Consider the following 16805-nt stretch of genomic DNA (forward strand, 5'->3'; position numbering starts at 1 on the left):
GAGGGAGGGAATTAAAACCACTGGAATGTGCCAACTGCTCCATTTACCAGGTGCAGAAATAGTAAAAGCTTTGCATGGGGGGAAGGCTAATGTGCAAACCAAGTCATAGTCTTCTCTAAAGTTCCTGTTAGACTCCCTCACAGTATGAAGGGGCTGTAAGATTAAGGAAAGGTCTTCCCTCCATCTAGCCCTGGGGAGCACCTCCAAGACAGAACTGTCAAGAGACAAACTGGCAGTCAGAGTCACAGACCTCACCAAGCCTGGGGTGTTTGGACATTGAGAGAGTTTTGGGTACACACTGACTTGAATTTTTGCCCTGCTTGCATGTGTCCTCTGCTTCACCCTCAGCTTCATACACTGAATACCCACTCCCCATTTCCTCTTCTCTCTCTTCCTTCAACATTGGTTCTTCCATTCTCCTTCACTACAACACGGCACAAGCTCTAGGTACAAATGTCATCCCACATACACAGCCAAGGCACAAAGCCCAACACAGTGAGACACGGGCTAGGAAATGCAGCAGAGTTGGGGACACAGCAACTGAGAACAGAAGGTGAACACAAGGTGATTGCAACACTAAAACCAGAAAAGTGCCTGAACTGATGTTTTGGAAATGCAGAGTGACAAAAAGAGCCAGACAGGGGCATAACACATAAGCCATAAAGGCAACAGAAGGGGTGCTTTACGCAGAAAAACAGGGGAAATACAGCAAGGGAGATATCATGTGCTGAAATGGTCCCAAACTAGAACTGTGGAGGTCAAAAAGCCAGTGTCACCTGAAGGAAGATGGCGAAGTGCATCCAGGCCATACTGCATAACCATAGTCACTGCACACATACAGACTATTCACAAGGTTATACTCTGACAGAAGAGGGAAGACTTGTATCTGTTGAAAGAGATGTCTTTAGAAAACAATTCAGAGGATTTTAGTTACTTCTTGCTTTAAACTGCTCTTACAGGAGCATATTTCACTCTGCTAACTATAGAACTGCAGGGGAAACGGATGGTTGTGTCTCATTAGTCTTTAGAGCATACTCTGATTAGTTTGCTTAATTTCATTCACAAACGGTCTTAAGACTTCACAAGGCCAATTAAGATTTCAGGTAAAGGAATTATCAGTAAGAGTTTTCTTTCTTCCTTCAAAACATGTCTGTCATTGGATTTTAACAGTTCATTTACACATTGATTTTGTTTTTCTGACATCCATTTTCACAACAATTTGGCCTTGTAACTTTTTTAAACCAGTGGCTTTTCTGCTGAAAATACATCAGACACATTAAGATGAAACAAGTTCCAGGACTATAATGAACAGGACAACTAGAGGAGCCATGTAAAGACTATGAAAAAAATACTTTTCACTCAAGTATTCATATTCAATACATAAACCACTATTAAATCCTCTCATGGACCTGAGGTTGTATTTTGTAGTATGCATAAAAAATTTTGCAAATAATCACTGATCATAATCTGACCCCAGACATTTTGAGTAAGTTTTTTTCAAAACAACAGCTTTGCCATTATTCTGCATTGAAAAAACACCAAATTTCTGATAAGGCATGAATAAAATGAAAAAACACACATATAACAATGAAAGGAAAATGACAGAAAAATATCTTGTGTTTTTGTTTCCCTCTTGCAGAACAGCATGAGCACAGAACTTGATTCGGGATCAATTTGTGGATACATCATTAAAACACATGAAACGAAACTATACCTCCAAGCAAAAAAACCACAAAAGGCAAAAATTGTGTTAATAAACCAACCACTATTAAAATTACAGAGTATTATTAGCAACAACTTAGCATTGTAGTTCATTTTAATTAGAATATTTGGAGAACTAATGTTGGCTCTGATAGTTTTCAAAATGTAGCTCAACTTTAGAATGCATATGAAAAGCAGTCAACGAACCTTTCATCACAGCTGAACAGTATTTACAACACTTCTTAATTTTCTGCATGTTTACTTTGTCCTTGCCTGACTCTAGAGAAGAACTCCTCAAATAGCAGTTCACATATTAATATAATATGAAACTAATATGAACATTCAATTCCTAAACTTTTTAGTGGTCAACTATACAATGGTCATGCCTTCAGGAAGGGGTCACGAACAAGTTTAAGTCTTTGGATGACTCTAAAACCTTCAGAACCTTCTGGACAATTGAAGGTTTGTTCTTTGCTTCTTTTGGTTTTCTGAGAATGGAAATTAAAAAAAGCCTCTTGACATCAAGTTTTTGTAACCTTTCATAATCCAGTGTTTTTCTGGAAAACTGTCATATTACAGGTATACAAAATGCTGGGCTTATGAAACAGAAGTCTCTAGCACAGCACATGGTCTGTTCTACCTTCTAGAAAGTTCCTTACTTCAACAGGTACCACACTCATACCAGCAGAAGTTTGTCCACAATAGACCACTTGGCATGATTAGGACCTAAATTAAGTCAAGACATCACAAGTTACCTGAACTAGAAATCCAAATAAATTTGAAAAAAAAATCCGAAGTATGTTGTAAAACATATCTCTCAAGTGTTACCACTTGCATGGGTTACATTCTTTGCTCCTCAGTGCATTCAAACACCAAAAGGACCATTATGTTAAAAAAAGAAACAAAACCAAGAAGAACTGAAAAGTTCTGACATCAGACAATTTGAACTAGCTGTGAATCCCCTTGAGGAGGTATGAATCATCTCTGAGGTTTAAATTAGATTATCAACCAAGTGAAGCAGCACAGTAAATCTACAATAAAAGATGAATGCCTACAGGAAAATAATTTTTGCCCCTAGTGGCAGATGCTTGAACTTTAAAGGATCTGAGACTAAGCTCTTTGTCTAAGCCTCCCTGACAGAAAACAACTGAAATAATGTTTTTGGTTGGTCCAACTTTGCTCTACATGCCACATGAAAACAGTATCTAAACCTTGAAAATGAAAGTATATTGTCACTTCTAAACCAATTGAGGATCAAACAATTTAGAGAAACCAAGACTTATTTTGCTGACAATTAAGCTCTATCACCAGGACTCAAGATTCAATGAAATTTGACAATTGTGAAGAAAAAGGCTTTTGTCTAACTAAGTCTGAAGCATTTGGAAGAATCAACAGAAAATCAGAAGACCAAATTAGATCGAAAAGCCTTTGAGGATAAAATTCACTAATTAATATAACTGCCTTCCTTGCTCTGTTTCCTCTCTGAATTGCTTTGGTATCACAGCAGAAAGGCACACAGGAAAAGGAAAAATTGGTCTAAGGAGTAAATGTTACACCCGTCACACTTCCACTTGCACCAACAAGCACTCTCTGCCCATGCTGCTGCTCAAGTTGCATTACGAAGAACCACAGCCCCTTTAAAAATGAGATGAAAGTGTAAGCATAAATCTCTGCTTTGCACCAAATCTGAGAGGTATGAAAGGTCTTTAAAGCCTTCTTCTTCCATGCTGAAACTTTTTGCCCATCACCTTTACTTTGTGGTAATTCAGATACAATCCAAAGTGCTGCAGGTCACTAGCTGGAAGAGTATTTTTGCACCTTCTTCTCAGGGAGTCAAAGAATTAATGTAACCTGGGTTACATTAATAAATGTAAATGTAAACCCATAAATGGGTTTTTCCAAGACCCATAAAATCAAAGAAACACAGAATGGGGCTGATTTGGAAGGGACCTTAAAGACCACCTAGTTCCAGCCTTGCTTCAGTGGGCAGTGACACCTTCCACAAGACCAGGCTGCTCAGAGCCCCATCCAACGTGGCTTGAACACTTGGCTTGTCTGGACAACCTGTGCCAGTGCCTCAGTACCCCCAGAGCAAAGAATTTTTTCTTAATATCTAATATAAATGGACTGTCTTTCAGTTGTACTAACTTGCTCCCTTTCTGCCCATTTAATTCAACAATACATAGGATTTCTATTCAAAACACTTCCATGCCCATTTAAAAATTAATAACAAGTACTCAACAAGCGTTTTAACATCTTGCATCTCATGAGAAGTACAAACAACAGACGAAGAGCAGGAAGGTATTAACAAATTAAGCAGTGCTCACAGCACTATATTTTAAGCTAAAAACATCTCATAGAATTTCAGAAACCTGGGATTTTGCATTCCACTAAACATTTGTGTCTCTATTAAAAAGTATGTAATAATATTGCTTTAGTAAGTGGCTAAGAAGGGACAAAAATTAATTAAATCCTATTTTTCCACAGGAATGTTTCTATTTTTTCAAGCAAACAAACACTTCTGCAAAGCGTCAGATTGGACATTTCCACTCTTGAACACTCAGCAGGTGAACAAAACCATCTGTATAAGCCCTCATAATCTTAGAGAAACACTTATTTTTGAACAATCACTTCTAAACACTGTTCTTAAGCCTTCAGTAGTAGCTGAGCAACATTGGTTATTAAATTGAGGTGCAGCAGAGTTTATTTTTTCTTATCTGAATTTAAAAAAAATATGTTGGGATTGTTTTTTCCATTTTTTCTCTTGGGGATTTTTGGGGGTTTAAATATAAGCAGCACTCAGTGAATGGCTTTGAATTCAATATTAAATCATACTTGTAGCTTAATTATAAAAGAAGATCATTGTCACTATGTATTTGGAATATTAGAACTTGTCAGCTTCATAAAAACCTCAAGGCACTTTTTTCTCTCAAATTTGGCTTTATTTTGAAAGCGCTCCTTAGATAAGATTTCTTAATATTAGAATAAGTCTAGAATAACTAGTTTTCTGTCAAAAATACTGATGAAAAAAATTCTCTCTATATTGTCAGTTTAATAGAAAAAAAAAATTACACTTCTAAAGCTAAAACCATCTCTATTTCACAGTTCTGAGGTTTTAAATTTGCAGAGGTTTCTGCAGGTATCTTTTGTCTCAAAGGAGCACCAAACAATTGGGGTTTTTTCTCCAATGGTAAGGGAATATTACGTGACTAAAGGTTAAGAACTACCAACTCTTCCTTAAAGCATTTCAACATTTTTTAGTCAGGGAATACCCGAAAGATTGTGGAAAGCTAACTGTAATTGTTTACTTTTGGCTGGTTGTTCAGCCAGGAGAGAGAAGTGTTCTCCTAAAAGGAAACTAGGGAATTAATGAAGGGAGAAAGGGAAGAAGTATTGTACCGACCTCAAGGAAAGCAAATGGGGCTTTACATAAACATGTATTTTTTAAAAAGAAAAAAAGTTAAAAATATGGTTAAAAAATGTTAAAAATGTCAAAAACGTGGTGGCACTTTCCAAATCCTAGATACCCATCCTTAAGCACAGGGACTTAACTCTCTAAGTTAAGACAGACACCACCTCTTCTCTAAAGATAAGCATGACAGATTCTAAACAAAAAAACAAGTGCTCTAGAAGAAGAGAGGAACAAGATAGTGTGAAGTTTACAGCTTTAAATATTCACAGTGAAAAGGAGAGAGTGGGGAAAAACCCAAGACTGAGCAAATGCCCCTGGCATCCAACCACTTACTGTCCTCCTAGCATGTCCTAGAAAGGACAGGGCAGGGACAGTATTCCTGTATGAGAAGTTAATTATGACTTCTTAAGAACAGATGTAGGAATTTTGCCTAAAATATAGACTAAACTTTTTATTTCGGGTTGTGAACATTCAAACTCATGAACATGAAATTATGCTGAGAAATGAATACACACAGGGACAAAGAAGCATGTATTCCCACTGAAGGGAAGTTTACCACAAAGCAGTGTTTTTTCTTGGCTATACATGAATTAGCAATATTCTGCGTTGCAACATTTACATATTAAACAGACAGTAACTTCATTGAGAAAAAAGAAGTTTACCACACACACAGAAATCTCATCACATCTGATAAAAAGAAAACTGAGGAAGAGTTCTTCTATCTCTCTTCCATCTATTATTTCTTATAATTGCTAGCAAGGATGTCCAAGTTTCAAGTCTTCACCTTCTCAGATTTCCAAACACCTTCAGATTATTCTGCACTCTCTGACCCAACATTAAATAAAGCTAGTAAAGACTTACGCTTGAAAGAGGGCAGGAAAAGTAGCATTCCTGGACAAAACAGAGGGTGAATTCAGTACACAATGGATGAAAACTGACGAGAACCATGTCAGTAGACAGAGAAACCATGACCTTATGAAAAGTTGAACTCTAAACTTCCTTTGAATTTTCAAATGCCATAAATGTTGCACAAGTAGCACATGAAAAAAAGCTCAAGTTTGAGAAATATTAGTGACCTTTATGCTCTTTTTAAACTGGTAAATGAGGGGATCCTACAACTAGAAGACAAACAGGTCAAAAGTCATTTGTAAGTCTTTTACAACATTATTTTACGAACAGAAGACCAAAACCACCTCCTGAACACAAAAGGCACTTTACTCTGAATCAAAGAGCTGAGAATGAAGATTCTGCCACCTTTCTGCCATACAGCAGCTTGCTTTGCCTGCTGGCTCTGTGAATACAACTTCCTACCCATCATTAGATGAGTAATAGTTAAGGCAGCCCAGCCTATACAGACATCTCAGAAAACTCCTCAATCTACAACCTCCCTTTGGGACCACCACAACTAAATATTCTGCTCAAGCCGAAATCAAAAGCTATGGCAACTAAGTAGGCAAATAAGAATCACCTAAGAAAATGTTCAACAAGAGCCCAAATTTAAATGAACATCAAAACAAACCCCAAACAAAACCGAACGTGCAGTTTCCAGTTTCAAGCTACCTGCCTCAAGGTCGGTATAGCCACAAGCAATAATTAATGTCCATTACATACTACCACTCTAATTACAGGACTATTGTCCACTAACTAATAAAACAAACAAACCAAAAAATGTTCTTCGTACGCCTGATGCTATTTTAGAGCACTTTGAAAAGCTCTCTTAAGGCTGGTAGCTATCAACTTATACAGCTTGTAATAATGTTGCCCTCTCCAAATGTAACATTATCTTCCATAAAATGACATCAAAAATCAAAACCTGAAGGAGGTTCTGCATATGTGTTCACCTGAATACATAACAAAAAGCCCCAGACAAAGTACCTAATGGTTTTGATGAAGGAAAAAAAAAAATTATCTGGGGAAGACAGGGTGGAAGACAGCAAGCAATGCTGTATTGTACTATTTGTAAATACCTTTAAGTTTGTATTTTTTAAACCGAACACACTGAAGTCAAGTTCGATTCAATACTTCTGCTTCTGCTGTTATTTCTATTCTTCAGGCTTTACTCTGGATTGCCAAAACAGGCAGATTCACATACAACAGCCATTCTTTTCTACACTAAAATTTTAATTTTGGACCGAGAAGTGCCTTTTGTTTCCAAACACTCTACAAGATCACCACAGGCACAAACTAATCTTCACTTGTTGCATAATCTGCAAGATGCTGGCAATCTGAAAAAAAAAGAAAAAAAAAGAAAGAAACCTCAACTAATTAATTCACCCAGATGCTGCAGTGCAGATTACCTAGGACCGTCTGGGAGAAAGAATTCTGTGCAGCATAAAGCAGAACAGTGCTAATGAAATGAGTTTGCACTGTGATAGTGTTTGTTTCATTTTAATTTCCAGCTACTCAGATTAAACAAAAAAAACCCCAAAACACCCCATCAAAGCGGGCTAGTTTTTCTACAAACACCACAGTGGTCTAACCGTGTCTGTGTGTCCATAGGGGACAGCAGTGGAAGGTTAGGGCACAGCCAAGAGTCCCATGTGCATGGCTGTCACCCAGAGTGGGGCATCCACGTGTTCGAAGATCACACTGAACCCGAGGGGGAGAAGAGCTGGACTGCCTTTCCCACATTCCATATACACGGTCTCACACCACCTGGCTATTCATCATCCCTGCCCAGCTCTTCTCCGAAGTAATTTGTTTTTGCAAATGCTTATGCCTTGTTCCAAGGTTGAATGAAGTGAGTTTTGATAAGTTTTTCCTCATTTCCCAGAGATGGTTATTTCCCATCCAAAACAAGACATCCATGAACAGCAAGAGAGGACATTCTATCCATGTGGCACCTCCAGTCCCCACTATCCACAGCAGTCGTAGCAGCATTCCACAGTTTATAAACAAATTAAAAATAGCAAAAAAAGGTACATATTTAAAATAGTTATTCTCAAAACAAACAAAAAATTTCTCCATTTTGGATTATCTCTAAAAGCTTATTTGTAGCTGCATCACCTCAACTGGGCCCTCTTTTTAAGTCCCTTGCAGTTTTTCATCAATATTACAGCAGTCTCTCCCTCTGATTTCAAGTGTCTCCAACCAACACTTAGTTCCCCATTGCCACAAATCTTCCCAAAACAGCATGCCAACTGTGCAAGACCAAAACAAAATTTTGTTTTTATTTTCCAGCTACACTTGCAGGAAAGGGATGTCTCTGAACAGCTTCTGTGCAGCCTTCTAAAGCCAGTATTTTTAATTAGGCTTCCCTGTCTTGCTCGACGTTCCATGCGTCCCTTTTGCTCGGCTGAGGTGGGGCGAGAGCAGCCCTCTCTTTAGCTGCTTCACTAAATGAAAACACTAGACTTTGCAGTATCTGGGCAGGTCAGCATATGGTCAGAAATGAGTTTCACAGCAGGCTGTTTTCCCCACCAGGGAATCTTAATGTGAAGGAGATCGAAAATCCCTATGAAGGGACGCGAAATCTTGTGCCAGGGAAGCAAGAGGCTGCACTTGGAAGTGGCTGTCAGTGCAAGCTTCACGCTATTTCCCTATCAAATAATGTCTCATCCCCTCCTACAAACAGCTTTTCTGTAAAGCTTTTAATTTTATCTCCCATATTAGGCATAAATGGGGTGAGCTCTGACTCGGTGAACTGAAAATGTAATGGGCTTGTCTCATCGGTTTATGGCCAAGATTCATTCAATTATTATTGCAGAAAAGAATAGGACAGAGTTGAATCGAGTTACACTAATAGATAATGAATGTAAACATAACTCCAGAGTGCCATTTACTGACTTTACAGACTACTCCTATAGCAATCAACTTCCTACGGCTCTTGACAGAATCATAATGGTGATAAAACACATGGAAGCACAAGACTATTTAAACTCTTAACAAAGCCATGATAATACTAACAGTAAATGAGCAACTCCCATAAAATATCATTTAATAATCACGCCCTGATAAGATTTAAAGTACATATCGCCATTGTTATATGAAAAAAACATTAAAGGGCTTTTTCTTTAACACATGTAGCAACCTAACAGGTTTTAATTACCACACCTACTTCAGTGACGAGCTGTTCCACTCAAACACCCAAACATAATATTTACAACGTTGTGTGGTTGTTAAGGATCTTGATGATTGATGGAACCCATTGTGCTGCCATCTTAATAACAACAAATGCAAGTGATTACCAACACGGAAGAGAGAATCTGTGTTTTTATTTTACAACAAAAGGCTGTCCTATAGGGACTTCTTTTTCAACGTAAACTAACAAACCTGTGCACATGTGAATGCCCTTTAGAGCTTGGCACAGAGAGTCAAAAACAAAGCCTTTGCTGCTTTAAGGACAATGTATTTTTTTGTATTAGCTTAAGAGAACATGAAAGCTGTCAAAAGAGCTGGTACAGTTTTTCACAACGCTGCACAATTCATCTTGACCACAAGGATATATCTGAAAACTGCATCAGAAAGATAGGACAGATCTTGTTTCAAAAAAAAAAAAAAAAAAAGAAAGAAAGCAATTGAGTCATTGAGTCAAAGAGGAATACAATACATTTCCTGGCATTGCTACTGAATATTTATATCACTGACGAATGAGACTACAAACGAAGTATCTTAACATGGAGCTTTGCCTTGTTAACTGCATGATATGCCAAAACACCACCTACTGTAAATCACACAGTTTAAGACCAGTATTTCTTGTTTAAACATGCTACTTGTTCAGCAGAATCACTTGTGTGGACAAGCATACATTAATGTACACTAACTAGAGCAGTTTCACTATCCATCTGATAAAGTATAATTTAACAACCTCATTATCAGCATTGTAATTTTCAGACTGCTGAAATACCATATTCGTTGCAAATATTATATGGTTGAAACACTGTTAACAACATTGCCCATTTGACACTTCTGTCAGATAAAATGCAGATAGTCGTTTGTGCATTGATGAACATGCTTTTAATCCTATAAAGAAACTTTCTCCATCAAATTATAAGCGTTTCAGCAGTTGACTTATGAACACCATAATTAAAATCCTTATGCCTTAAGAAAAACAAACTTCATTATAACAACTGCTTTCTTTCACATTTTAATCTTTTTATATTTGGAGTTTGCTTTCATGTGCTGCTATTAGCTATCAGTTCAGTGTGCCATTTCTGGCTGCTAAAACCAAAAAAGAGTATTTCTCTCTATAACCTGTCAAATCTCAAAGTCTAGGTAAGTACCCAAAGGGATCAATGTTTATTCAATGCTTCCACAAAGCATTTGTGGGGGAAAAAAAATCTGTTAATTTAACAGGTCAAGGACAAACATCATACAATTCAGTGCCTCCCATTTCTAAGGCCAGAAATGCTTCCAGTCTGCCCAAATATTTCTTTTCCTCCTGTAACTGTCAGAATCAAGAGTTTGGGGAGATACAATTTTGGGGGGGAAAAAAAAAAAAGCTGTACTTCTGTAGTGATTCTGGTTCAATTTAAATTTCAGGCAGATTCTCTAGAAGGGGAAGAGACTTCTATTTTATCTGAACAAATTAATGTATATCATCCATTCCTTCTTACAGCACCCATCAGCAGAGCAGCAGCAGGTTTCAGCTTCCTAAATTCAAAGCAATTCAAAATTACACAGAATTTACACTAGAACCACCATAACTGAAAATTATGCAGTTACACATTAGCATCACTTCTCTAATCTCTGTCCCTAAATCCCAGAAAAGAACAATTCATTTACAAGCTAAGCAAGTAATCCTGAATCAAATCCTGAAGCCTGTCAAAAGTAGGATCATCTGAACTATTCACTAAGAAACTAATTTCAAAAGAGGCAAGTCCCAAATCAAGTCTTTGCTGCTGAAGTCCAGGTTCCTTTCACATAGCTTTATAACAAATCTGTTTTGAAGTGTTACAAACATATTGAAAAAAAAATTAAAAGGAATAAGGGCTGAAGAAGGTCTCCCTGGTGGGAGTCTTCTGACTCTAGAGGGTTATCTGAATTTTTGGCCACTATTTCCAAAACGAAAAAAGTTCCTGAACTCAGCACTACATGAAGCTGAAAAGCTTATTGTGTAAAAGATCAGGAGAAAATACTATTCTTGCAGATAATTAAGACAACTGAATGGAACCAAAGTACTATTGCTCAGCAGAGGCTGAAAATTCACTCCTCAAATATCATCTCTAAAAACACAACAGATGAATTTTGTTATCCTTCTAAGAAGCCTCGTAACGCCCGACTGGGATAAAACAGATCATGCTGCCCTCTTGTGCTAGACATGCAGAGAAATCAACCCCTTTTTATTCCTGCAAGTGACATGTGAAAAGCAATATATAAAGCATTCACTATGAAATAGAAAACCTCCACATCTTCCTGCTTTACAGACACTCTGACATTCTTGTCATTCTCTTACTGAGATACGGGTAGACGAGCAAAGGAAGTTTCCAGAGAGCCAAATTCTACACTCAAAAAACCCCCACTTTTATGAACAAGACAAGTCAGATGCAATAAAACCCAAAATACTAACACTTCAACTAACCATCAAGCTTTCACAACAGCTGTGTAAGTGATGCAGTAGAGATACCTGCTGATAAATTTGAATTTCAGTCAGAAATAAACGGCAATTTTTTCTGCATGCTAGGTAAGACAATGCACTTTGGTCACACAGAACTACCAGCTCAGTAGGGTTAGGCTAAACACTTGAGAAGGAAAGAGAGAGACAGTCATTTATTAATAAGGTTCTCCCAGTGCAAAATATGCATTAATGTTTAACTCTTTTTAGACCTATGCTGAATTGAAAGGTGAAATCTCTGTACATACAAATATTTTTGGCTGGAAAGGGAGACAGGAGAGGAGTCCTTTTATTCCTTTTCTCTCTCTGCTATGCAATCCAGGTTCCAAAAATACATTGACATTCTTCTATCATCTGGATAAAATGCTAGTTACTATTTCCCTTACAACCTACTCCTCCCCATATATTTCTAATGCAATCTGTAAAGAGAGATCTTGGGCTTATGCCTAAACTGATTCACAAAGCACAGTTTTTTTAGAAATAAGTCATCTCATTTATTCACTAAGACTGATTGGATCTACACTGTTGGGAGCTGACAGACATGTCATGATTCACCACGCATTTCCATTTCCTAATGTCGACTCCCTGATGCTCCTCGTTACTCTGCTTCCCCAACAAGAACTACCAAGAACTTGGGATGTCTGTTTATTTAAGTTACCTTACTCAACTCTGGAACACAGATCACCATGTGTTAAAAATACTAGCCGTGGCAATTTTTAATTACTGATTATTTTTTGATAAATGAAACAGCAAAATTCAGTTCAGCAACTGCTTCTGCTGAGGTCTTAGAGACCTCACACTAATACTGAGAACATGCTGGATGCTTAAGTGACAGATCTGACATTGCAATATTAGCTTTGCTAATACGGGATATGATAACTAATAGTTTGGCTTACCTATCACAATCACAGGCACATTTAATAACTTCAATTTTTTTCTAGTATGTCTTTCATAGTCATATTAAAAAAAAGGTAGGGAAAAAAATCCCAGCTCACTGCAAGAAATAGCATGTGAAGTTCAAAAAGATAAATAAACAGTAAAAAACCCATGTAAATGAGACAATGAAATACAGATATTACAAACATATTTCAGAACTACTAAATGCTGCAATTTTGAATGAGAACATTGTCTCGTGTCATCTTTTTTCTTCTCTTTTTTATTTTTTCAAATAATGCATAGATCAGAACAGCAGAACTTTTGCATGCCACCCTGACCAAAAGAAAGGTGAAGGGAAAGAAATATATGCATCCTGAAGTTAATCCTCTATTATAAAATATCTGTTGATTAACAGAAACACACATCTAAGTCACAACAGTGTGTGAATACCAGTGACAGGCAGATTTAAAGAATGTCAGTTTTACAATGCACTGCTAATTAGAGCTTCACAGTGTTACAAAGCAAACTGGCGTTACTCTGCATTGTTGCTGATGTTTTCTCTCTAGTTCTTAGTTTATTATTATGAACCACGTTTATGGGCATTCTTAAAATATCACTATGTGTTCCCTCAAAAATGAAGGCACTGTGTTTGCTGCACACACGTACACGAGAGAGAAGAGGAAAACCCCTGACACATCAGTACTAGGATTTCTTCTCATGCATGTGCCCTCACTACCTCCCATTTCCTGAGCTTCCCTTCCAAACCTCTGCAGTGGCCTTGAATTTACATTTCCACACACTCACAGTACAAGCAGGCCATGTAACACAGCCCTAACTTTCTGCAGTTGTAGGGGTGTTCTTTAAGATTAAATTGCACACATTTCATTCATCATATTATGGGCGTGAACCTTTTCTCCACATAAGTATCTATTTCCTGAAAATATTACTACTTTCTCTGAAGCAATAAAGCCATCCCTATATATCCTTAAAATTAAATGCCTCCTGCTGCTATGAAAACAAGTCCATTTTTTTCCAAGGGAGTGAAGACCATCAGGTTTCTGGTTCTTATGTAAAAGAGAAACCTTTGGCTAGTCAATCAGTACCACCCACTTTCCCACTCTCTTCACTCTGCTCCAGCTTCTCTCTCCTTTCTTTTGAAGAACAGAAGGATCTGGATCACAGTTTTACAAAATGCATTCATGCACATTCAGCATCTGAACAGCAGTGCAAATGCAGGTCCATGCACAACACCAAAGCTACAGCTAATTCATTGTTCTGTAAGCTGCGTTTAAAAACAGTAAGATGAACCAGCAATAAGCAGTCTGAGTTTGAAACTGGAAAGAACTACACTGCAAAATTTGAAGTGTTTAAGTAAAAATTTAGATTTAGAAAGTCTAAGTAAAAGAAGCAAAAGAACCCAACAGAAGTGCAAAAATACCATCAAACTGTAATTGTCCAGAAATGATACAATTTGTGCAATCAAGGAGATACATCAAATATTGAGGGGTTGGGTTTTTTTTTTTACAATAAACTTACCTATAGGATTTCTGTCAAAAAACAAGACAGGGGCTCTCAAAATGGATTGAAACATTTTGTTGTGCAAATTCTGACCAGAACTGACAAGAACTTGAAACACCAGAAGACTTCTTATTATGCCAAATAGTATTGTAGTCACTGTTAAACCTGAAATAAATTTAAAAAAAAAAACAAAAAACAAAACCAAAACATGAACAGAGTGTCCAAAAAGATATGGATCTTTCAGAAGAAAAAAAAAGTTAAAAATAAAATTTCACTAAAACCAAATTCTCTGGACTTCTGTATATAGCAATAATCCAAACAAGCCTAGGGGGACTCAGACTGAGTGCAGAACACAGATACATTTGTCACTAGCTTCAGTTACTATCACAGAATCAATTTAATCCATTTCTCTTTCTGTTTGAAAGAACTGGTACTTCATAGAAATGTAGGAAATGTCTGCTAACCCATGAAATAAATGTGTATTGAAACTTTCTCCATAACAGCATTACTAAAAAATTCATTTTGCAGTGCCATGTATAATTGTGGCTTGCACAGGTCACTGTGAAGATTCAACACTTGCCAGCAGGTATTAAACAAGTAATATATACATGGCTATTTAGACACAACCTTGAGTTACTCCCAATCAGCCCAAACCACTCAGGCCATTCTTCCCCTTGTAAAACACACCAAATCATTTAAAAATTATGTCTCTTTCACACTATGTAAGATGTATTCCTTATGCCACGTGAAGAAACAGTTCTTCTAGGGAACTGATGTGCAGACTCTTTGTTTCTCTTCTGGGCACACTCTGCATACAAGACAAGGTTGCTACAGGGCAAAAAACCGAAATAAATAATGAGATTGCTGTTGCTCTGTTTGCTGTGCATAGTCTCCAATGTGGCTGCTCAAATTCCCTGTCAATAAGAGTAAACAGTGAAGGTCTAAACCTTATATTTAGCAGAGCTTTCAGGCTCCACGTGTTCTGCTTCAGAAAATCAGCATAGCTACCTCAGGTCTTGAGGACATGCTGAAGTTAGACTCCAACTATCAGCAGAAAACCTTGCCTATTTTCAGGGCAGGTTAAATTCATACACAATTCAGGAACAGCCACAGTAACAGTGGGAAACAGAGGGAGGTTTTAAATTATGTGACATGGTTAAGCTATCCCACCCTGCTTCCCTCTGTATCCTCCCAGGGAGTAAATAAAGGTATCATCACTATTTCATTTGTCTTCTTGCAGTTTATTGCTCACATTCTGTGATGTTTTTAAGAAAAAAGATGGTGGCTGGGATGAGAGGTTTTTTGCCTTGTCCCAGCTGCTGTATTCCAGGCCAGGTAGGAGAAGACAAGTTTTCCAAAAATAACTGCACATACCCAAACAGGAAAGCTGGGTCATGCAAAAAGGGCTGTGGCACAGCCCATTCCTAACAGCAGTCTATGGGAGCGACATGATGAGAGGGACAACATCCTGGAAACCCCACATTTCTGTACAACTGTACTCAGGCCTGGAAGCAGCTGGAAGCTGTTGGTACAACCCTCCCAGAACAAAACACCTGAACAGACCTGATGGCTCAGGAGAAGGATAAACAAGACATTCTTCCAAGTCCCTCCCTTCGTCTGTCTCTTTGCTTTCCCTGTCTCTTTGCTTTCCCTGTTCATGAGCTCAGAACCTCAGGATGAGAGAGACAAGGGCTCTTTGCATGCTTGCCTTATAGAAGAAGTGTGGAATTGGTACCTCAGTTCTGGCCAGCAGTGTTCCCTGTTAACAGCAATTTTACTCTTCAAAATCTTTGTTTCACAGAAGCAACAAGGACTAGGAAGGAACTACTACAGTGGGTTTGTTTTTTCAAACATTGAGAATCAGAAATAAAAATGACAAATTGTTTTATGTTGTTTAAGAGATGATAGAAAAAGGTAAGTTGGATAATTATATATTTAATGTAAAATGTATTACCTTTTTACATCTTTGTCAACTTCAGTTGCCATTTTGTGTAGGTAAGTCAATGCTGTCTGCTCAACCATAACAAATATCTCACTAAGTCATCTAAACGTTTCAATATAAAGGTAGCTTTTGTTGTTCTGCTGTCTAGAGCAAAATATTCCTTAAAAGATAAAATTTTCACTAATTTGGTTTAGGTTATCTGGTCAGAGAAAGTGAAATTTGCCACATTTAATCATACTGTGCAGTCCACTGGAATGCTTCATGAAATAAGACATTACACAGAGAAAATAAGAGTCAAGTTAATCTGGCTCCTAAATTGTTGCTTTCCAGGCCAAACACAATGTTTTCTGTCAGCCACTTAATCAGGATTCCAGAAAACAAACTAAACAAAAAATCCTGCACCTATTCTCTCACCCATGGAGATGTTTCTGAATACATTCAGTGCATATTCTTCTGGCATTCCACCTGTTTTCTCACACCAATCATTTACATCTCCATGAAGAAATTACCATGCCATACAAAACCGTACATCACTAGGAGTGTTAAATAGCAGAATCTGAGAGCATGCACATGATTCTTCTGTGGCAATTTTTACTACATCTCAGAGCAGTTTTTCAAGATGTTTGGATGCCTGAATGCAAGGATCAACGCCCTTTTCTGAATATGCAGAAGCATAATGCTACCTATTGAAATATATTGAAATGTTTTTTAACAACCTGCTTTGCATACCCATCTAGGATGCCTTTTAAAAGCTTGTTCTTTTGCTATGGCACTTCCCAAGAAATGTAGCCATGTCAAGTCTT

At 37.5% G+C, this 16805-nt stretch overlaps 1 protein-coding gene across 3 annotated transcripts in view; it reads right to left on the reverse strand.

Moving 5' to 3' along the window:
* The window catches only part of ABCC4 (ATP binding cassette subfamily C member 4), a 142159-nt gene that overhangs the window by 76317 nt on the left and 49037 nt on the right, over positions 1-16805 (reverse strand). For all 3 annotated transcript variants that reach the window (XM_041423392.1, XM_041423391.1, XM_041423393.1), the window contains one exon: positions 14079-14225. In XM_041423392.1, coding sequence (XP_041279326.1) covers positions 14079-14225 — 147 coding nt within the window. The remainder of the gene's footprint in view (positions 1-14078; positions 14226-16805) is intronic.

Source organism: Onychostruthus taczanowskii, unplaced genomic scaffold (genome assembly GCF_017590055.1).
Source record: "Onychostruthus taczanowskii isolate IOZ18803 unplaced genomic scaffold, ASM1759005v1 scaffold77, whole genome shotgun sequence".
Lineage (NCBI taxonomy): Eukaryota > Metazoa > Chordata > Aves > Passeriformes > Passeridae > Onychostruthus > Onychostruthus taczanowskii.